We start from the raw sequence: 24276 nt of genomic DNA, 5'->3' as shown, positions 1-24276 counted from the left end.
TTGACCGCACACGCTGGGCGGAAGCTGCAGAAGAAGGAAGTGAAAGAAGGAACTCAATGTCTGTCAACACTGATAAACGTCTGTCTTCTATTACACTCTGACAATGGAATAAATTCGGGTAAGGATGCCCCTATTTAAAACATGAAAAGTCATAAATTTTGAGATCAAGGTTTTTGACGTTTCCCAACAAACTATGTTTACAGTACAAGTTACAAGCGCACTGGTACGTGATGTTGTTGTTAACAAAAATACACTGTTGAAGCAAATCTCTACAAGAAATGTTGTTGATCATAGAAAAACTCCGAAACAGGCCAGACGCTTGCAGATAATCGTTTTCAATCTAGAGCTATCAAAGTCAAATTTATGCCTTGTTTCTTGTTATCCTTTGTAAAATTTTATGTGTATCTCACGGCGGTCAGTAGCTTGTAGGGCTGTGATTATGTATACTATCACAGCCCTGTCTTGTTCCATAAGCTTACCTTGAACACTTTTGTACTTCGCTTGCTGGCTTCAGTATACTACTCCAGGGCACCAAATAATTTGTCTGTCTCAGCTTTCAATTCCAGGTAAGTGTTCAATGTGGCATCACTAGTAAACCCCACAAGCATAAAACTATAGTGGAAACTGGATAAATTCCAACTCCAACCGCCATGTTTGAATGCATACTCCTCTACCTAGAATTGATAGCTGAGACGACTGAATATGGACAAATTATTTGGTGCCCAGCAGAACTATACTGAAGCCAGCAGGGGAAGTACAGTGGTGTTCAAGGTAAGCTTATGGAACAAGACAGGGCTGTGAAAGTATATGTAATCACAGCCGTACAGAGCTAGGTGATCAGTCCAAAAGGTAGTATGCCACAGAAAATTAAAATTAATATTATACTCATCTGATGTCCTTGGTCTGCCCACCTGTGCCCACATTGTGGTGAGATGTAGAGCAAAACTTAATTTGACAGGCTACTTGTTACTGAATATAATGCCTCTCACTAATCTGACCATTGTGAGTTCAAGTCATGCTAGCCAGTCATACGCGGGAAGATCTGCTGTCAACATGCGGATGTACACGGGCTCTGCCAGGTTTCTTCAATCATAATGCTGGTCATTTTTGTATGAGTGAAATATTCTTGAGTAAAAGGTGTAAAACACCAATCGAATAACTAAATAAATAAAATAAATGATGTACTTATACTCTTTAGTTGAGTCATAGCTTTCCATTGCGATCAGTAGAATAAGAAGAACAAACATATGCTTTGAAATGAAAATTTTTCAAGCTATCATGAGAAAATATATTGAAATATCTGTTTTCAACGGGTAAAATCTTTTACCCTTTTGCCTACTTTGCAGAGAGGTTGAAGTAGAAGAACTTTCAAACCTATGTCTGACATCTGTGTTGTACATGTAGGCGAGCAAAACGTGCTGAGACTTTAAACTTGGAGGGTGTGTTGTCCTGGAATCTAAATGAACAGGATGGAGTCAAGATCGTCACAGGACCGGCAGCTACGTGTGTCGACCATGCCTCAGCTGTCAGAGAACATCAAGAAAGTGGCTATAATTATGCCGGGTGAAGAAACACAGTTCATCAATCTGGACCAGGTATATATGTACTTCATGGGCTTATCATTGTTTTTTCTGTAGTTTTTGCAGCCTTGGAGTGTAAAATCATAAGGTTTATTTGTCTTCTGCTGTGATGTAAAAACCAATGACTGAAGCCATACTTTGGCATGAAGTTTATACAAGGCCGAAACTGTGCTTTGTTTAGAGCAAGATCTGCGTGATGTTCATTTATAGACTTTTGTTACTTGTCAGTCCTGTCATTTTGAAGAAAAAATTCTTGATTCTTTCTGAAGTTACAGTTCATTTTACTGTAATTTTTTTTTCTCATTTTGTTGGATTTGACATATTTGTACATGTGGTTTTATGGGAAGCATTGTTTTTATGTATTAAAATATTGGAATATTAATCTTTTATTTGATACTGAACTACTAGGTGAGTAGGGGAATTTATAGCAGATGATTGAAAATAATAATATTGATTTTCATAATATTATGATTTTATTGACATGAGCATTCTGTGGAAAAGTTTTTGGAAATTACTTCTCCTCTATGAACATCAGCTGTCTTTCATCTGATTAAAGAAATGTTCAAACGTTGTTTCAAGCTTAGTAGTGTTTATCGGCTGTGGAAGGGGTACAGGAGAGGTCTTTAGGCTGCCTCAAAGCATGTCGTCATATTGAATTGAAATTTGGCAAATGGTTTAACATTGACAATTTACAAATCAGGGTTGAACTACAGGTCATTTTATGGAATTTCATAAAGATTAAGGCTGTTTTTGTCTTGTTTTCAAAATTTTTTTGTCAAAACTGTTCATCATAGTGAATTGAAAATTGTTGCATATCTTCACCATTTTGTCCATTTGCAACAAAATTACTGTTTTTGTTCAGTTGTCATGGTTATTGACATGAGCCTAGCTATTAAGGCTTATTATAGTACAAAAGCCATACTTCCAAAGTGCTTGCATTCATACAACTGTACACATATTTTATGGAAGTTGCTGGTAATCAATTTGCATGTCAATTTCATTTCAGAATCGACCCTTGGCTGCTATAATTCAAGACATCAGTGAAAAGTAAGTTGAAAGGGGAAAATGACAAGAGCCGTTATGGTGTAATATTAATAAACATGAGATGCAAGAGTACATTACTAATAAAGCCATTATTACTGAAGCTTAACTTCTCTGATGATTATATTTAAGCAACCAGTGCTTAACGTGCAGAATTATTCATATGAAAAGCCTTAAACTCAATGTATGAAGTTTTATTTATTTATTTATTTGATTGGTGTTTTACGCCGTACTCAAGAATATGAAGTTTTACATAGTGCAATACTTCGTACCATTACTTACTGGTAGTAAATGCAAGACCTAATGTTTGGTATGTAAGAATACACCTTCAAAAGGACACAAAGGCCTTGAAATGATATTTTTAATACCAACACTTAATATTTGCCAATAAGAAATCAATCAAAGTTTACAAGAAATCTCCACAGTTGGCCATTATAAGTTGAATGAATGAATCAGAATCAAATAAAATGTGTCACTTCAAAAATGCTAAACTAAAGGTGAAATACAATATTTACATGTAGTTTAGTACTTTAGTATATTCATGGTGCAGTTTAATCCAGAATTTCAAGATAGTTGCCTGAGAGGCCTGTAACGACGCAATAAGTGTTTCTTCTTTATCTATAGGGGCCTTGCTTGGCTGAGTGAGCTTCACGCACATTGTCTTTGTTCAGACGACAGCTTATTGGCCAGTGAGGCCATGAGCTTGAGTCTACCACTTAGTTGCTCTACTGAGGCATAAAATCAAGGAATAGGCCTTTAAAGTACATGTAGTTGTTGTCATGATTTCATTTATATTGATGATCAGGTGGAAGTTAACAGAGCCCAACAACTTCTCTCTTCAATTCACTGATGCAACCAGGCAGACATTTATCACAGAGCGGGTAAGTTGTTTATTATATGACTAAATGTTGTGCTCCATCTATCATAACTTCTGTCCGGCACACTAGTTCTCTGAATATTTTTTCTTAATAGTTCATCATATTTGCAGAATGGGCTAACACCAGATTCCTATGGTCTGTTTGAATGACATGTATTGCAGCACATGGAATACATACCAAAATTAAATGAGTAATGTAATGATAATCTAGAAGAGGTGCAGTTTTAGAGAATGCAGTGATGTAGATTGGTTGGAGTCCTGTCAAATGTGAGCTCCTGAGATGTTGTATAATTGCTTGTAGAGGGATCATGGCGTGATATATACAACTACATGTACATGTATATCATTGTATTGTCTCTCTCTTGTCCCTATAGAACCGGCTTGAAATTCAAAATGGCAATGTCCTGGCAATGACAGATGCGCCTGTAAGTATGATCGTGGATTCTGTTCAGCAAGCACAAATAAATTACATTGTCTGTCTGTTGTTTTTGATATGGATGGTTCTCTTCACCCATTAACCTGCTGGCTGTCAAGTCTGCTAGTGAGTTCTACCTTAGAAAGTGCTCCATTCCAATAAGTTCCGCTGACATCATCTTTGAGGATTTAGGCGACACCAGTTTTACTTTGTGTTTTTATGAGCCCAAAAATAGATTTAAAATAAAATCTATAATGTACCTTTTTATTTTGTTTGATCTTAATGGTGTTGTTTTTACAATTTTCTTGTTTTTAAAGACTTTCCAATTAAGTAACAGGAACAATTGCAAATGCTGGAACGTGCAATCAACATTTCTCAATTAGATGATTTTTATGGGTCTTTTGGTGAGAATTGCCAGAGGCCCATTGTAGCCCAAGTTCTGCTACTGTACTGCATTAAATCATCCTAACATAGCTCCCAGTATATAGTTTTATTTCTACAGCGATCATCAGTTATTTGTGCTGTGTTAAAGTGACATCAAGGGTCCAGTTTCCAACTTGTACATGTATTCTGTGAAATGGATTGGAAGCTAGAGGCCACGTGATCTCCTTGGTAACAAACAGTGTGGGTGAAGAAAACGGCCCTCCTAATGTTATTGCATAGGAAAATGCCAATTATTGAATCGCTGTCAGGGATCTTGTATCCGTTGGATTTGTGTAATTTTCAGCTTTCCAGATAGTCTGAGTGTTTCTGCAGAGCTTTCGTGATGCTATTTTGTACAGCTAGGCCTTACTGGTCGCTAGTGAAGTGGCAAAAAGTTACCTTTTCCCCAGTGTTTTAACATTGGGCGGCATGACCCGCAACTTCCTACCCGTCTTACAGAATCGGTGATTTCTGAGGAGAGAGGCTAATGCTTTGAAATGCAACGATCATGAGAACAGCTAGTGTTTAGAAACACTTTAGATTTATACTATTTACTGCCAATAAATAAAGCACAAATAATAAATTTTTGTCTTCTAATGTAGGCCGTGGGAAGGTTTGCCAGCACCCTGCGGATGGTTGTGGGTTTCCCCTGAGTTCTGCCAGGTTTCCTCCAACCATAATGCTGGCTGCCGTCGTGTAAGTGAAATATTCTTGAGTAGGGTGTACAACACCAATCAAATAAATAGAATTAATAAATCAAATGTAGGCCGACATTTGGATTTAGAATAAAAAGAGAATCATGTTTTGATCCCAGAACAGCAATTGTTGGTGTAAAAGGCCTATGAGGGACACAAGTTTGCTGGAGTTCTGCGTGGGGGCGCTCACGAAGTTGAGGTTAGAAAAATGCTACCTTCACCTGATGCTCGTGTGCGAAGGCTGTGTATCACCAGGGTTTTAAATCCAACTGCCGGTATATACGCCAATGCCCCCAGGTGGAACTCCCGTGAACTTGTATCCCCCATAGGCCCAATACAGAAATGTATTGACAGGTAAAAAAAATTTACCAGTCGCATTTCGCAAGTTACCATAGAATGAATTAATACTGCAACCCCTGCTATCAAAAGAAAATGAAGAGGTTAAGTTGTCAGTGAGCGAGTTATTGGAATAAATCTAGTAGGCCTACAGGTTGAGATGTAATAAATAAATGTAGGCCTATGAACATTATTCGCATTCATTTCTCGTGAGAAGAGCTGAAATAATTAGTTTATTCTAGAATGTTATGACAAGTTGTAATTCTGGGCAATGGACATGTACATGCATATACTTGTAGTCTTATAAGTAACTGTAAGAATCACTGTACCTCTCTGTAGGTCTAGAGTGTAATAAGTGTTGATTATTTTCCAAACATGTGTACTGCGGTAGGCTTACCCACTACTCCTTCTCTTGGAAAAGTAGGGAGTACAGCACTACCTCTGAAAATTATCTGTAGCACTGCTTGACTCCTTGGGTTAGTGCCCAGTAGTTGATCTTCCTAATTGTGTGAATGCCAACAAACTTATTACTCAAAGTTTTTCATGGTCTGTGGAAGAAGTTATCTGTTAATTTATGGAATGAACCTTTAATTATGTTTGCTACATCTGATGAATATTTGGATATTATCCTGAAAAGATCGAAAAAAAGGTTGACAGATTGTACATGTATTTTATGTGTCCTTGCCGTATTTGTACTATTGAGATACAACTCTACAATGTAGGGACCAAAACATGCATTGTATTATGATATGTTGCCTTGATCTGTTGCCACATATGGCAGTGGTACAAATTATGAAGATTTTTTCTTTCTTACACTAACCGAACAAATAGAAATGGTAAAGACTTAGTTGCAAAAAAAATTTCGGAAAAATGTCTACGGTCTTACCGTATATGATAATATGAAGTTCTGGTGCAATGCATTCTCTTTAAGGTCATGTCATAATGAGGTGGGATTACAAACAGAATAACTGATAGGCACTTTGTGGGTAAAGAAGACCAGTGAATTCTGCTAGAAGTCAGTTGGTCATTAGTTACAAGAAAAATAAAAAAAGAAGAAAAGCAATATACCCATTTCACAGGCCTTGGGCTCTAGTTCCTATGTATTTTTACAGAAAAAATGATTTTGTTTAGCCCATAAAACTAAAATGTTAATTGGTATGGCCTAATTAACAATAAGCAGTTGATGGTTTTGTCATTTTTTCAGGATTACATTAGGTGAAGACCACATGTTTTCCATCAATATGGCAAACAGGTCTGTCTGTGGTAAAGTTTGTCAGCAAAGTAGCAAAAGTTTGTGGTTTAGGCTGGGTGTTTTGGTTTCCTCCATCCTTAAATCTGGCAACCACTGAATACTTTAAACACTAAAATTCTTTAGTGCATTGATAAACATCAGTTAAGAATCTCAGAATGTTGGATCTAAGAAATAGAATTTTTTGAGGCGATAAAATTGTTTTGTTAAATGATCCAAAATGGTTGTGAGTGCAAGTCATCTGTAGAGAACACACCTTGATGGGAAGTTGGGAAAAACATATGTAAATATATCTGTATTCTTTTTATTGTACTCCATTAGAAACACTCATTTACGCTGTATACTCTTAAAATACTACAAGAGACTTTCTACATGGACCCAGTCCTGGCATCGTCCTCACTATGTTCTATAAGTGAAATTTAGACAAGTGATTTACTATTCACCATTCAATGACCTCAAATTTCGCCCATGAGAGTGCATTTTTGGTGCTCTGACTTGTAATTTTTCAGTAGAATATCACCCATGTTCCAAGCAAACCTCAAAACACCTTTCTAGAATCATCAGAACTCTCAGAATCAGGAAAAATGGCCAAGTTAGTCATGGACGAAATTTTTGCTCATTTAGTGTAGGTTATATAGTATACCAATGTATTTAAATGTTTGATTCGATGATCTACAGCTTACTTAAAATGGAAAGAAGGTGAGTGGAAAACTGAAAAATGTCATTTTTTTTATGGCTGTGCCTGTGGACAGTAATTGTAATCTCAAGTACGTGAATATTTCAGAGTCGGACAGCGGAGTTAACACTGGGGAAGTTAACGGGATCCAACCGTGCTGATAAGATAGAAGCCCTGAAGAAGCTAGCCCAGCTGTCTTCAGACATCACCTTTGCCACGGAATTCATCAACCGACAGGGTCTGCAGCTGCTCATCAAAATCGTTGTGGATGCCGCATAGTAAGCTTTCTGTATACTTAACTCTTTAATTAGACTGCATCCTCTCTTTTTAATTGAGTATCCTTTTAATTTTTATATCAGATTCACACAATGCGATTTGTCTTGTCGTCCTATTGAATTTGACAAGTGGAATGAAAGTACGACTAGTCTATTTCACAAGCTGCATTCAGACTTTGTGATTTGTTGAATATCATTGGAAGTCAAATTTGATAGGTCGACTTGACAACTGCATCATGTGAACACGGCTTTATATCAAGGAATTTCTTTTAATAGGCTACACCAATTTAAATATTTGTTTTACTGGCTGGATAAATCAACGTCGCAATAGGGAATAAAACCAAAACTTGAAAACCATTTAATTTGTGAAAAAATATAGACTAGCTCAGCGCTTTTTCCTGTTGAAGTCACATCTGTGTGATTGGAATGCCTTGAAAAACAGGAAAATCCTAAAAAAGTGTCAAGATAGGGCAAAATATAACTCTGAATTCTGAATTTAGTATCGGCTCACCTGTAAAATACAAAATAAAATTGGTGTTTGCCTTATTTAAAAATAAATCCGTGATTTCACATTTTTCATTTTAATTGAACATTTTTTGGAAAAACATTTATTTTATTTTATACTGATTTCTTTATGGCTGCTATTGGACACTATATCTATCACTGGGTCACAGACAAAGTCAAAACATCTGTAGACACATCGACATCTAGTCTCTTGAAATAGCCCCCACATTGCCCTGTTTACTTTCACAAACAAGTGGTTTGGTAGTGTTGTTTTCTGTGCTTTATTTAAGCCTATTATTAACCAGTTCATCCAGGACATGAAATGTTTTACTAGTAGTAGTGTTTTCTATAACTGATCTAACATGGCACATGTATGGTCTATGATGTACAGCTCAGGAGAGCCTCTTGCCTACACCCTGCAGGCCTTCATCCAGCTCATGGACCATGGCATCGTCTCTTGGGATGTTCTTGAAGAGGATTTCGTCAAAAGGGTAAATATGATAAATGTTTGTGCAAAATATTCCATATTTAGAGGAAATGTACATTTTTTCAGTAGGATATCATGTTACCTTCCAAACAAACCTAAGAAAAAAAAAAACCTTTCTTGGATCATTGGACTTTCAGAATCATGCAAAGTGTACAAACTTTGTCATTTACCTCAACTAGGAGGTTCTCTGTTTCTTGTACGTATGATGCTCATACAGAGAGTAATGCATTCAATTAACTGAGGATGTATTTCTGTATTCTCCCCGTCTGCTCAAGGGAAGGTCTGCTGGCATCCTGTGGATGGTCGTGGGTTTTCCCAAGGCTCTGCCCGGTTTCCCACCACCATAATACCGGCCGCCGTTGTGTATGTGAAAGTACGACATTAAACACCAATCAAATAAATAAACAAAATAAAATAAATTTCTAGATCCTCAGAGCATTTGAGACCTGGTTTCAATGCTGTTCCTGCTTCTGTTGTTCTCTAAGCCTTTGTGGCAGTAAGCAGATTTTTGATGCCGTTTCATGCAGTTTTACATAAAGTTTGCTGGACCAATGTGAACTGTGACATTTTGAAAGGTCATGGTTTAACTTGGTCAAATGTCGGCGCCACCATAAAAGTGAAATCATTTAGTTTTCAGATCATTTAATTTTTACACATCAGTAATGTACATATGACCTAAAACTTTTGCATAGTACAACCTGCCAATTTACATTTTTCTGGGAATTTACATTGAAAGTTCTCCAAGAGCTGTGTGAGTGTCGATTTGTTAGCATGGTTTCTGATCAGTGAAGTTGTTCCTGTCACAGGTGGCAGACTGTGTGAACATGGCCAAGAAAGTTGATGTGGTATGTTTGAAGTCCTCCTTGGAGATCCTAGAGTCTGTGCTTCTCCACAGGTGGGTCCTCTGTGTGTCTGAAAATTACTGTTATTGAAATCAGGAAATCAAAGTAAAAAAACAAAATAAAAAAAATAAATGGCAAAACGTCAGTATAAACTGGACAGCAGTAGCCATCCACACTAACAGGGTATGCCTTTTATTCTTTGTCTCAAGCTTTTTTTCTTAAAGAAATACGTGTACTTTCCGTGTTTAACTATAATTTCTGTTGAAGATGTTGAAATGTGGTCTAGAGTAAATTGGAAGATGGGGAAGTGCAGTTTAGATTTTATACGTAAATGTGTGTATCAAGTTGTTGGTTGTTTTATGTTCCAGCTCCAGGATGTGTGAGTTGGTGGAGAGAGCGATAACACCGACAAGCATTACACCTCATCTACAGGAGTAAGTATGACCCTTGTCAGGGGAGGGAATAGTGTGTTCCCCTGTGATGTTAGAATGATAAAGGGAAGTTATTGGACAGACAGGTCATGCACTTTTTTTATCATGATTCATGAGATAAGAAAGTGTAGGGATGAGACAGGGAGGAAAAATTAGGCCTAAAATATCTCTGGTGTGTTTTAAGTCGGAGTTCGCTCGTCTTTCGTTTAACCAGTCTTCAGTATGCCAGTTAAAAGTGAAAAGAAAATAGATATCAACACGTGATATCCTCCAATGAAAGTTCCTGTGATACCCAAGATATCCCATTAGCTATGTCTCTCCTGTAGACCATTGAGTGAGCTTCTGACATATGGGTGGAAGTTTTGCCTTTGTACAGTAACGCAATGACCGCATGATGGCTATGGCTGTGGTAGCAGTTTCTATTATGAGATGACCAACGTCACGACACACACGTTGAGATGGGGAGCATGAAACCCAACGGGGAACCTTCATTGAGTTGAGAGAAATATAATTGCCTTAGGTGAACTGCTCGTTAATCATTTTCGATTCAGTTTGCAAAGATATGCAAGTTGTTTCAAAAAGATGTTACGAGAAGTATTTCAACATACCTGTATTATTGTTCATTAGAACTGTTTTCGAAATGACTGGTACATTGTCAACTAGAGTTTCCATCTGCCAGCATGTGCGTCTGTGACTCCGTTAGTATACAGAAAAAATGTCTTAACGCTTAAGACTGTATACCTCATCCTGTTCAACAATGAGGTATCTTATCCAAGGAGGATCGACCAATCAAATGTGAGGAATTTTCTCTGAATTGTGATAATATAATGTGTACATTGCATACCTGTTTTATTTTAGTACCAGCACGGAGGTTCAGAAGAATGGCATAGCTTTGATTAATGCACTGTTTCTGAGAGCTGACCCGGTCAAGAGAAAGGTAAATTTCTAATACGAGATTACGACATTAAACAACAATCAGATAAAAAAGTAAACTTCTCTCTTCTTGGCTGTGGTCTTACATCAGGAGGTTAGTCATATGGTTGGCTACAAGGTCTGCTCAGCTTCCTCTAGCCATTAATCTGTTCTTGGACGTGGCATGAAACGCTAAGCAGATGATTATAACACTAACTTTCTTTTATGGTTTTAGCCGATGCTAAAAAATTAAAGAAGAGGAAGAACTTAAAAAAAAAAAAAAACACTGAAAAGTCCACCTTTTTTTTTTATTTGATTTTGATGTTTTTATGATTTTCCAGTGTTTCAAGGTTTTTAGATCATGTAAATATGTCTTCGACAGGAAAAATTGCTGGGATAGTTCACATTTTTAAACGATTTTCAAGTTTAATTTTTGTACCCTCCGATGACATTGAAAAGAAATTTATTCCACCAATAAAACAGCAATTAAAATTATTGTGGCCACATCATTTTGCTTTATACTTGATGTAATAAATCTACTTCTAATATAGAATCATATTACACTTGTCTACTTAAAAATAGTTTGATGAATTTTTTGGACCTTTGTTATAAATATATTAAACGATACAGATAATTAATAATATTGGAAATAATAAATAAATAAGGTAAAATGTGTTAACTCTCATGGTTTTTGTGCTTGTCATATTGCAAGTCTTTACACTGATATCACTGTTTTTTTTTTGTTTTTTTTTTCACAGTGCATATGTTTTGATATGCATGTATATCAGTGCAGTTGTACAGTTGATGCTTTGTCTTGTTCATCAGTCACAGGTGCTATGAAGAACAAACTTGGGTGGTTGGGTTAAATATGTCATGCTTAATTTACTTTACCTAAACTACCCTTTATATCAGGCACCTCCGTGGCCAAGGTGGTTAGCGGCCAAGCGCAGCACAATGACCCAGGTGACTCTTGCCAATGCGATTGCTATGAGTTCATGTCAACCTCCTGCTGTCTTCCTCTCCGGCCATACGTGAGACGATCTGCCAGCAATTTGTGGATGGTTGTGGGTTTCCCCCGGGATCAGCCAGGTTTCCTCCCACTCTGTTGGTGGCGGTCGTTGTATAAGTGAAATTTTCTTGCACATAGTTTGGAAAACCAGTCAAATAAATAAAAATAAAAAAACTTTTTATTGGCTGCAATTCGCATGCAGGACAGCCGTCCATGTGTTCCTCATGTTTGGACAGCATTTGTCTGGATGAGTCAGATTTTATTTCCGAGCCAAATTTGTCAGGGCATTATGCCTGATTATACAATGCCCTTCATTGTAGGTATCTGGTAGTGTTATGAGGCAGATTGAATTCAGTTTTATTATTTGCTGATTTTGTGCTTCACAGAACATTGCCAAGTCTCTGCAGTCAACCCACATCAGAAATATTTTCCTAAACGTAAGTTTTGTCCCTTGTCTTGTCATATGTGTAATGTTAGACTTTTGAGCATCTGGGCTTATATTTTAGTATGATTTATGTCACAAAATGCAAGTGCTTAAGAAGCCAAACTCAAAACAGGAATGAACTCAGATTGTGGCTAGTACATTGTTCTGCAGTAAAGAATCACTGGAAAAACTTCCTGGAGCAAAATATTGTAATTATAGATTTGTTTCTTGACTTAAATCTTGAGACGTTTGATAAATATGGGTCTTGGGCCCCAGTTCAAAAAGGTATTAGCTAATATTGGTATTATGTCATATTATATATTTAAAAATGAAGTGAAACTGAGCAGCCAGTAAAGTTGTACAAAGGCCAAGTGTAACAGCAGCAGATTTACTTTATAAAGTGATGCACGTGTCCTGATCAAAAGTGGTGAAAATTAGAAAAAGACATCTGTCATACATGTACACTTGTTAAAAAGTGTTAAAAAATGGATGTAATTTTACGTCAAATACATAATATTTTGTACTTTCACTTTCTGAAATAGAATGTAATCCGGGGTGAGCATAAGGGTGCAGAGATGGCACACCAATTGTGTGTGCTTCAGTCTAACCTCATCAACCAGTTAGAAGAGAACATGAACACACCAGCTGATCCAAAGGACCAGGTAAGTGTGCTTCATCAGCCAGTTAGAAAAGAGAACTGCTCATCCAAAGGATCAGGTGAGTGTGCTTCAGTCTAACCTCATGAACCAGTTAGATGAGATTTTTTTTTTTTTTTTTTTTTGATTGGTGTTTTACGCCGTACTCAAGAATATTTCACTTATACGACGGCGGCCAGCATTATGGTGGGAGGAAACCGGGCAGAGCCCAGGGGAAACCCACAACCATCCGCAGGTTGCTGCAAGACCTTCCCACATACGGCCGGAGAGGAAGCCAGCATGAAGTTAGAAGAGAGAATGAATATACCTTCCTGTCCACAGGATCAGGTAAGTGTGCTTCAGTCTAACCTCATTGACCAGTTAGAAGAGAGAATGAACACACCTGCTGATCAAAAGGACCAGGTGTGTGTGCTTCAGTCTAACATCATCAACCAGTTAGAAGAGAGAATGAACACACCTGCTGATCAAAAGGACCAGGTGAGTGTGCTTCAGTCTAACATCATCAACCAGTTAGAAGAGAGAATGAATACACCTGCTGATCCAAAGGACCAGGTGAGTGTGCTTCAGTCTAACCTTATCAACCAGTTAGAAGAGAGAATGAATACACCTGCTGATCCAAAGGACCAGGTGAGTGTGCTCAGTCTAACCTTATCAACCAGTTAGAAGAGAGAATGAACACACCTGCTGATCAAAAGGATCAGGTGAGTATGCTCAGTCTAACCTTATCAACCAGTTAGAAGAGAGAATGAATACACCGGCTGATCGAAAGAATCAGATGAGTATGCTGCAGTCTAACCTTATCAACCAGTTAGAAGAGAGAATGAACACACCTGCTGATCGAAAGGACCAGGTGAGTATGCTCAGTCTAACCTTATCAACCAGTTAGAAGAGAGAATGAATACACCTGCTGATCGAAAGAATCAGATGAGTATGCTGCAGTCTATCCTTATCAACCAGTTAGAAGAGAGAACGAACACACCTGCTGATCGAAAGGACCAGGTGTGTGTGCTTTCAGTCTAACATCATCAACCAGTTAGAAGAGAACATGAACACACCTGCTGATCGAAAGGACGGGGTAAGTGTACTTCAGTCTAACATCATCAACCATTTAGAAGAGAGAATGAACACACCTAAAGCTTTTATGTATTTATTTCATTGTTGTACCCCAGAATTGTTTACCCCAGGGATTTTTCACTAATTACTGGAAATTAACATTTCCTCCTATGGCATACATGTTTACATAAATTGATAGGAGGAAGTCATTTTTAGTGAACTTCATGGAGGATCACACAAAACACTCGTGGCAACCATTTATTGTCACAGAGCATTGGGAACTCTCAAGAATGGGACTAAACCTAGAAAAGGCAAGCACCTTTTCTGCCACTGCATGTCATGAAGTGTTTAGATTTCCACATTCTTTGTTAACTGTTTTAGGAGCAGATGAAAGCTGTTGAAGAGCTGCAGAAGGTTGCTTTTGACATTGAAATAGATCCAACTGTTTCCTTGAGCCGAAGAACAGGAAATCCAGCTCTCGACTTTAAAAAGCTAGGATTTGTTGTAAGTCAGTCTATCACAGCACACTCAGTGAGCATATTCTCTCATCCCATTTGAACATCCTCCTGTCCCAGTTACAGGGATGGCTTGCTTCAGCATTGTTTACCACATTGTCTTTCTGAAAATATTGTAATATTTGGAATCTGTCTTAAATGAAAGGCTTTATTCACTTAGCAACCTGTTTAGCTGTCAGTTCAATTAGGGAGCAAAATTTAATCTCTGGAAATGAAAATTTGACTCATTAAGTTAAGATAATAAAACTCGTATTAATATTTTTTTAAGAAAATTTTTAATTTTCCAACATGCAATATGAACTATTCTGATGGCGATATGCAATTTGAAATACATATGCAACAAGATCGCCACAAGGGTCAAAAGATACACAAATGTAAGGTGTAAGGTGTATAATAATCTGTAATATGATACTTCTATTGTAGAAGTACACAAAGCCAATAGAGGAATTCATGGAGGTACCACCAGGCCGATTGGCATTGGACAATCTGGTCTACTACGCCAAACATCATGAAGACGCTTACAGAAAAGTAAGTCTGCTTATTGGTCAAATCATAACAGAATGATCTTTTGGTAACTTCTCAGCCACGATGCTGATATATGTCTAAGTCTTCCTCACTGGAGCACCGTGTTGATGACACCAGACATGATGGCAAACCCTCTCATGTGCAGATGTGTCGAATTTGTATTTTGTGACACAAGGGTAAACACGATATGTCTTGAATTTTTTTTTTTTTATCAAACTTGCACTTTCAAAAGAACACAGAGGTCCTTAAAATAATATCCCCCAGGCTCTGCCTGGTTTCCACCCACCATAATGCTGGCCGCCGTCGTATAAGTGAAATATTCTTGAGTACGGAGTAAAACACCGATCCAATAAATAAATAAATAAAATAATACTTTTAGGGCCAAAACTTAAATTTTTCTCATAAGGAAATGATCAGAGTTCATGAAATATTCAGTGGCCGTGTAAATGTGGATGAATGGATCAGAATCAAGCAAGATGTGTCATTTGAGAAATGCTAAAGGTTAGGTGAAATACGTCATTGTTGTTATTATTGTGACCCACAGAAAACCTGTTAATGTCTCTTTGTAACATGGGACGCATATGTAAATTATGAGTCATTTCCCTTTGTTGTAGTTGGTACTGGAGAACTCTGTGCGTGGAGATGAACATGACTGTCCTGTGGCTCAGGCAGCCGTTGCTCTCACAAAGAGGCTGTGCACCATCCTAAAAGTTGGAGACACAGGTATGGAGACAAGGAGTTTGCTTTAGGCCTACACTGGGTAGTCATCACACGTTGCCATTCGATGTTAGTGGATGCTGCACCTTGCTCCACAAACCTTATGCCCTGTGCGAAAATATCTCTGCCCAGATCGAAAAACTTATAATAAAACTGTGTTGGTTTTACAGTAAATAGCTCCGTTGACAAGTACAGTCTTACACACCTTCAAATACTCATATATTGCAAAGTCAGCAAATTTTCTGATTTAAGACCTTGGGAAGAACAGTTATTTACAAATTGACTGAATTACCGTAAATTCATAAACTTACTATTGCATTATATGTATAACAGTATTCTGACTTGTTGGGACGTGCTTTCAAATACAGGACTACACTGGAGGTATTTTTATTCTGTTTCAGACACCGAGGAAGGCCAGGTGTACTATCCTATGTTCTTCTGTCATGATCGGCCATTTGAAGAGTTCTTCTGTGCTTGTATGTACTACCTGAACAAAACCTGGAAGGAGATGAGAGCAACAGCCGCTGATTTCAAAAAGGTAAAGTGTGGCCAAATTAACTCATGTTCTGAAACGTGTGTATCATATTTGACCTAAAATTTCACCCAAGACTATTTTTGATATTGGAAAGCTGTTCTGAGCATGGCTTTGTGAGTAGGAAGATACATGTGTCTTACTGGGAAGTACTTCCAGGAGTGATATTTTATCATCTTTCATGCTCTTTTTGAGGGGCAATTTTTTAGGTCACACAGTAGGTGAGTTTTCTTTTGGTAAATAGTGGAATTAATGAACATCTCAGGTCAAGATTTGATACACATTTAGTATTGTGATTTATGTATTTGGTATGTTTTCAGCTGAAAATTTCATTTTTTATTTAGGTGTTTGTTTTTTGTTTTTATTGAATGCCATTTCTGGGATTTGAAATTGACTTCAATGCTTTCATGTCTTGAAATCAAACAAAATCATTAAAAGTGGCAATCTGTGGTATTAACTTAGCTTGATGCTCAGCATAAGGGCTCAGCCCATTGAAAGTGTAATGTTACTAGGTTTGCTGTCATCATGTTTTGCATGGCATTCCAGTGAGGCAGCACTATATGTTGACAATAAGACCCATGTTAAACTTGAAGCAAGCAAACTGGTTTTGCTTTATTTGAGCTAAAATTCCATTCATGACTTAAGTTACTACTCCTACATGATTCTGGGAGTGATACTGATTTCAGAATGGCATTATGAAGGGGTTTTTTTTGGAGAAAAGTAAAATAATATGGTCCTGGAGAAATTTAGGTATCATCAAGAAAAGTAATATTTTATGACTTTTTGAGGTATTTGCCTCTAATATAATAATAAGGTGAAGTGTTGTTGTTGTTGTGCAGGTGTTGGAGGTGGTGCAGGAGCAGGTGACACGTGCCCTACAGGTGCAGCCCACATCCTTTGAGGCCTTCCGTGTCAAGATGGGCCAACTCTCCTACTCAGAGATCATGAAGATTTGGGAAGTGGATCGTCAGAGTCGTGAGGAGATGGAATCTCAAGCTGTGCCAATAGTGTGAGTTACTAAAAAGCTACGCTGGTGTCCTGACCTGTATGTCTTAAAAGCAAGGTCATACGATAAGGATTTAGATAGTCTGAATTACTTTCCTAAATTGTAAAAATATATTCCATTGTATTGAAACTGCTGTCATTAGTTTCATAGGATGATACAGAAAACAAGTTTTCTGTCACCTTCATCTTTGTCTGATGTGACAGGTGATGTCACCCATCAGTGATGTACATGTTTATCCACAAATGACTATCCAGTTAATTACTGTGGTTATTACTACAGGACTTTGGCAAACAGAAATTATTACCCTTGGCTGTTTTTAAAGGCATCCCTCAAAGTGTCTGTCATGTGCAGCACACAATCCTTTGACAAGTGTTCTATACTGGAAAGATATTTATTTTTTTTACTTCATGAATATTATCTTACTTTATGATAATGTAACTGGCATGAATGATGCATAGAAAGGAACTGTGTTGAGAAAAGTGTTTAGAGCAAAAAAAGCAGTATATATGTGCCCTGGCTGTTATAACAAACTGTTAAAATGATGACAGATTACATGTATTTACATTTATTTATTTATTTATTTATTTGATTGGTGTTTTACGCCGTACTCAAGAATATTTCACTTATATGACGGCGGCCAGCATTATGGTGGGTGGAAACCGGGCACAGCCCGGGGGAAACCCACGACCATCCGCAGGTTGCTGACAGACCTTCCCACTTACGGCCGGAGAGGAAGCCAGCATGAGACATGTATTTACAAGTATAACTCCCACCTTTTTCTTTGTATATCACTCAAGTATGTTTTGTTATTTTTTAACAGGGAGCTAAGGGAACAAATCAAGCCTGATATTATCCAGCTGATCAAACAAAACAGACTGAACTACTTACTGGATGGTACAGTGTTTGTCAAGCACAATAACAAAGGCAGGATGAAAGGTAACTCCCAATTTAATGATAATAACCTTTAAACAACCTTTATTTATAGAGGGTTATATGTATGTACACTCAGTCAACAACAGTAGATCATCTTCCCTGAGGCCCTCTCACTCACACACTCACACAAACTTTCACCCTGTAGTTGTAAGATTTATAGTCAAGTAAGTATATATAGTACAGTCAAGCTCACATTATAAAGAGTCTGGCTCCAGGCTCTGTGTGCAGGGTATTTGTGGCTTCTCCCTCTCTGGCTTCTCATGGGTCATGAAAGATAAGAAATCCTTTACAATATTAAGTGGATGCTTGGGTGGCTGTTTGTGCAGCTCATTGATTTTTTTATTTATTTTTGATTGGTGTTTTACATCATGCTCAAGAATGTTTCACTTATATGACAGCAACCAGCGTTGTGGTGGGAGAAAACCGAGCAGAGCCTGGGGGACACTCGTGACTGTCAGCAGGTTGCTGGCAGTGCAGTTCATTGAAGGCCCCTTGTCTTCCACCAATATAATAATAATAATAATAATGGCTTTATTTCAAGAGGGTAAAATACAATGCGTATACTCAGTCAACACTGGGTTGATCTACCCTGAGACCCTCAGACACAAACAATTTGAAACAATATGTTACATTACATATGTGGTGGAAAACATGGCAATTTGGATTGTGTAAACCACTTGCAACAAGATTTTGAAAACAATATATATATAGATATACAGTGGCAAATTAAATCAACACAAATTACTTAGACAGTGAAATAATAATAAAAGCAAGTGTGAATATTCGGTCACCATAACTATCCCAACCAATGGAAGAGATAGGTTTGATAGGTTGCATATCTATGCCACACTCAAGAAAATTAAACAGTAACTTACCAAAGGTGTATGGCTTTACACCTGAACACTCTGGTTTCCTGCACCACCTTACAAAACTGGCCACCATGTAAAAGTGAATCATTCTTGAGTAAGGTATTTCAAACCAATCAAATAATACTCCATGGCTCTGTTGGTGCACTAGCGCAGTGTAATGAACCAGAAGCCTCTCACCAAATGTGGTCGCTATGAGTTCAAGTTCAGCTCATGCTGGCTTCCTCTACAGCCTTATGTGGGAAAGTTTGCAGCAACCTGCGGATGGTAGTGTGTTTCCCCCTGGACTCTGCCTGGTTTCCTCCCACCGTAATGCTGGTCGCCATCGTATCAGTGAAATATTCTTGAGTAAAATAAAATAAATAAAAATAATTTTTTAACGATGATGTAGAATGAATGAACATATATCCCTTATTTATGCAGACAAGTACTGGTTCTGTCGCCTGTCCCCCAATCTGAAGACGTTCCACTACGGAGACTGTGAGGAGACAGCCAATCCACCTATAGAATCTCTCCCTCATAAATGTGAGTAACTAGATCTCGTTAAAAGTTTGAAGGACACATTAAATTCTCTCCATGGTCGAATGCAGTTACATGTAGTTTTAGCTCTGACTGTAAAGCAGCTGTGTAAGTCAGGTTTGTAAAATTTATTTACATATGATTTTGTTGTATAATATGGGCGATTACGAGACAACACTCATGCTCTTGGAGATGTCATCTATATTGTGAATTTACACTTGTTTAACAAGGACAAACATTAAAGAAAATATTCATTTGCACACTTGCTTTAATATAAAACAGTCTAGGCCTAAAACTGAATGTAGTGCACATTTCTATGAAAAATTTCTGAAACTGTAAACAAACCTCTGTCGTGAAGAAGATTTCATTTTACTTTTTTTCTCTAATATTTCATAACTTTCTTGCATTGTTTTAGCACAGAGATATTAACAAAAATGAATTCAGAAAATGTCATCAGTATCGTGAACAACCATATGTTTGTTACATTGCAGTAAACATTGTTGACATCAGGAATGTACTTATTGGTAGGGATTGTCCCCATATCAAGGAAAGACGGCGGGTGAGTTTATTAAAATAGTTACATTCGTTCTTACATATAATAATAGCTTGTATTTTTAAATGCATATGTGTACGGTTTACCTCTCTCCAAGATTGTTTTCAGTTATTGACAAGTTCAGCATCTTTAATGGCTTCATTTTGTCATTACCTATTCATCCCTTTGGGTGGGGTTTGTCATCTATTCATCAACTTGGAGTGGGTTTTATCATTGTGTATTCGTCCTTCTAGACTGGGTTTTATCATCATGTATTCGTCCTTCTAGACTGGGTTTTATCATCATGTATTAATCCTTACAGACTGGGTTTTATGAGTTTGTTAAACCCTAAGCACTCATACATTTACTTGGTTTTATCATTATGCATTCATCTTTATAGATTTCATGTATTCATCCGTATAGACAGGGTTTTATCGTCATATATTCACCCTTATAGGCTGGATTTTATAATTATGTATTCACCCTTATAGACTGGGTTTTATCATCATATATTTATCCCTATAAACTGGGTTTTGTCATCATGCATTCATCCTTATAGACTGGGTTTTATCATCATATATTTATCCCTATAAACTGGGTTTTGTCATCATGCATTCATCCTTATAGACTGCGTTTTATCATCATATATTTATCCCTATAAACTGGGTTTTGTCGTCATGTATTCATCCTTATAGACTGGGTTTTATTGTAATGTATTATTCCTTTGGACTGGGTTTTATCATCATGTATTCACCCTCATGGGCTGACAGCAGGTTGATTGTTTAGACTGATCACAACAATACACCGAGAATACTTTGGAGCAAAATACAGTTACCATGTACCATGTATATAGTTACTTTCTGTCACTGATTGCTTTCAAGTATTGACAACTCTGTAGTTTAAGAATCAAATTTTTCTATTTCCCATTTGGGATTTTCTCTTTAGCATTGTGTCTACATGTATCAGTGTTGGATTTATGTTATGTGGTTTATTGATCTCACGGGTTTAATGTTTTGTGATCTGTTGATCTTTCTCAAGATATTGATATAGTTATCTAAGGTGTATTGTAACACATTATCGTAAGGGAGACTGCCCCTCAACCATTGTGGGCAAAGCATATTGTTGTTGCCATGTATATTCGTCTCTTGGTTTATCCATCCTTTCCTTTCTAGGACTGAGCTTTTAATTTAGCTCTGACTTTGATGAAATCTTTGGGCTCTGTTTCAGCAAACAGCTCCAGTTTTAGCCTTTGCTATCATACCAGACACGTCTGTTTCCCAGGAAGCCCTGTGTTTTATGGCGTCCAATCAGAATGAATATGATATGTGGGTTGACGGGCTGAATGCTTTACTGAACAAACCGGTAGGTATACTCAGGTGTATAGCCAGAAGAGTTACAGGTAGCTTTTAGGTGGCTGTGTAATCATTATAATAGCCTAAAGAGTCACTCTTCAGATACAATCCAGAATAACATTGTACCTGTTCTACAAATCTGTGAGGCTGTAATGGTTAGAGTGGCCAATTCAAAGTCAGGAGATCAAACTCTGGTAGGGTCATACAGAAGACTATAAAATGATGCTTGTTGCTGCCTTGCTTGGCGCTCGGCACTGAGAGGTTAGAGCAAGGAAACAGGACTGGTTGGCCCGGTGACTTGTTATGTATTATGTCTGGTGTTTTTGGCATGACGGTGTCATGGGTTTTGGTGGTGGCTTGGTCTCACCCTGCCACAAGAATACACAGTATATGTACATGTACCTCTTGTCGTGATATGACTGAAAAATTGTTACATAAATAATTATGACTCATAATAGGGTGAGGGGCCTCCATGGCTCAGTTGGTTAGCATGCTAGCCAGGAGCCTCTAACCAATGCAGTGGCTGTACGTTGAAGTCCAGTTCATGCTGGCTTCCTCTCCGGCTGTAAGAGGGAAGGTCTGCCAGCAACGTGTGGATTGTTGTGGGTTTTCCCTGGGCTCTGCCCTATTTCCTCCCACCATAATGCTGGCTGCTGTCATATAAGTGAAGTATTCTTGAGTATGGCTAAAAATAATTCAAATAAATAAATAAATAATAGGGTTAAAAGTCTACTGTCAGGTGTAACCTTTCATAACCTGAGAGAATTGGCTAGTGCTAGGAAATTTGATTTATTTATTTATTTATTTATTTATTTACTTATTTATTTCATTGGTGTTTTATGCCATACTCACTTATGTGACAACTGCCTGCATGATGGTGGGGGGAAACCGGGCAGAGCCAGGGGAAAAAGCCACTGTCCACATGTTGCCGGCAGGCCTTCCCATGGTGGGCCAAAACGGAAGCCAGCATGAGCTGGACTTTTACTCACAGTGACTGCATTGGTGGGAGCCTCCTGGGTCATTGTGCTGCTCTGGCGTGCTAACCCTTTCGGCCCCAGGGGCCCCCAATTTTGATTGATGTTCAACTTCAACCACTGTAATACTGTTTAGAAGTCATAGTACATATATTGTCACTATAATATAACTGAATGACTGAAGCTGAATGCATGCTTGTGTACATGTATATGTATGTTCTGTGGATACTTTATCCTATGATGTATCCTTTGGCTGACTTTCCCTTTTGTTTTGTTTTTTCACCCTGTTAGATGACGAGTATGCAGACAAAAAGTGACCTTGACACACTGATAGGGATGGAGATTAAACTGCGTCTTCTGGACATAGAGGGTGTGCCCATCCCTACCAACCCACCTCCCATCCCCAAACCACCCAGCAACTACAACTTCGTCTATCAGTATTGATGTCTATGTATACTCATGAGGAGAGACTCCATTGTCTCCAGTCGCAAAATCCTGGAAGGCCTGATTTTCCAAACTGTTGCAGATTGCGCCTTTCGTAACTTCCAGGACATCTTGGGACGTAAATGCGATAGGCATGGCGTTGCGACAGTTTTGTATAAATACCAGCCCCATGGAGTCAGTGTTGGCCGACTGGTGTTCCGTTAAGAGATTCAGTATTCCAAATATTGATGCTATTATGTATCTACCTATAGAATTTCTTATAACCCAGTCATGTCAGGTTTGTATCTTCTTGTTTTTAACATGAATTTTCATTCTGTCCATTTGCATAAACAGGATAATTGTTTAGATTGTCATAATGTATACATAACCTGTAGAACTTAATCAGTGCACGTCATTTTTATATGTCACAAAATTACATTTTAATGTAAAACCATCATTTGTTTATGAACAGAAGTGCCCTTTTCACCGATATATCAGCCTGCATGAAGGTGTCTGGCTCGGCAAATTTGCCACGTCAGCAGTTTTAAATATGGTAATCTTCTCTGCAGGAAGATTCCATGCTGATATTTACATAGCCATATTGCTCTGTATCTGCTTACTTTTTTCTAATTTCTTTTTTAAAAGATGTTTTTATAAATTTGTGTTATATGTAAACAGCCTATGCTGTTGTACTTTAAACTGATACCATATAATATTTATACACTGGTGGCTTTAAAAACCGAACAAACAAAAAGTGTAAAATGAAGAAATGCTGTTGAAGACTTTTCATTGGTGTACATAAATATATTGGCCAGGACAAAGGCATATTTAGTTTATCCTTTGGGTCTTGAGACTGCATGCTAATATCCAGCCCTCCGGGTGTCATTCATAACAAATCGGACACGTGAGTTCAGTTCCAAGTCTTGTCATCCCTCGTGCTTCAATCCTAGCAACCTTGGGTTTTGCCTCGCTTGTACTTAGTAGAAGGGCATACGGGGGTAGGCCAGATATTCATGGGCCCTGTAACAGTGTGCTCTAGCATAGGTGTGAAATCTGTTTTAGTCTTCCCAACTTGGCTTTCAGAAATACAACTGTGGAATAGCTAAGCTAGGAACATGGACAACCAATCTCGGAGCTAGCTCTAAATGTGAGCTTTGTCATGAATATTGTCTTCTCCAAGGCGATTCATTAATGTAGCGATATAGACATGCCATACAGACAGAACTGAAATACTGCTGAAAGTGACATTAAGCCAAATTAAAACGTCTAATAATACATGAAAGAATTTAGAATACATTGGAGTTTGCCCACTCCGGGTCTGGAATTTGGCTACACCATATCTGTAATTAATGTCACACAAGGTCTGTAATTTGGTCACTCAAGGTCTTGAATTTGGTCACTCAAGGTCATGAATTTGGTCACACAAGGTCTGGAATTATACAATGTTGGAATGGAATTTGGCCATATAAGAGATACGGCATTATTCCATGACATCGA

The 24276-nt window shown here is 37.8% G+C and overlaps 1 protein-coding gene across 2 annotated transcripts; it reads left to right on the top strand.

Moving 5' to 3' along the window:
* Window positions 1-19: 19 nt before the first annotated feature.
* On the top strand, window positions 20-23828 carry LOC135475218 (engulfment and cell motility protein 2-like). Of its 2 annotated transcripts, none has more exons than XM_064755031.1 (22): window positions 20-118; window positions 1405-1595; window positions 2587-2627; window positions 3427-3502; window positions 3873-3923; window positions 7401-7570; window positions 8463-8562; window positions 9365-9453; window positions 9769-9834; window positions 10690-10768; window positions 12139-12189; window positions 12719-12838; window positions 14267-14389; window positions 14824-14928; window positions 15540-15648; window positions 16044-16180; window positions 17014-17183; window positions 18001-18116; window positions 19403-19504; window positions 19990-20057; window positions 21258-21392; window positions 22648-23828. In XM_064755031.1, the coding sequence occupies exons 2-22, from the start codon at window positions 1461-1463 to the stop codon at window positions 22798-22800; spliced, it is 2196 nt and encodes a 731-aa protein (XP_064611101.1). In that variant the 5' UTR covers window positions 20-118; window positions 1405-1460; the 3' UTR covers window positions 22801-23828. The 2 variants fall into 2 exon arrangements, with proteins under 2 accessions (XP_064611101.1, XP_064611100.1); XM_064755030.1 differs by having other exon boundaries at window positions 25-118; window positions 1347-1595.
* Window positions 23829-24276: the final 448 nt, after the last annotated feature.

Source organism: Liolophura sinensis, chromosome 9 (genome assembly GCF_032854445.1).
Source record: "Liolophura sinensis isolate JHLJ2023 chromosome 9, CUHK_Ljap_v2, whole genome shotgun sequence".
Lineage (NCBI taxonomy): Eukaryota > Metazoa > Mollusca > Polyplacophora > Chitonida > Chitonidae > Liolophura > Liolophura sinensis.
This window is presented reverse-complemented; position numbering and strand designations above follow the sequence as displayed.

Bases quoted from the DNA above. Each gene is read 5' to 3' on its own strand.
- LOC135475218 (XM_064755031.1), top strand. From the start codon at position 1,461: ATGAACAGGATGGAGTCAAGATCGTCACAGGACCGGCAGCTACGTGTG. The intron at 1,596-2,586 runs GTATATATGTAC...ATTTCATTTCAG, and splicing joins AGTTCATCAATCTGGACCAG to AATCGACCCTTGGCTGCTAT. The intron at 3,503-3,872 runs GTAAGTTGTTTA...TTGTCCCTATAG, and splicing joins AGACATTTATCACAGAGCGG to AACCGGCTTGAAATTCAAAA.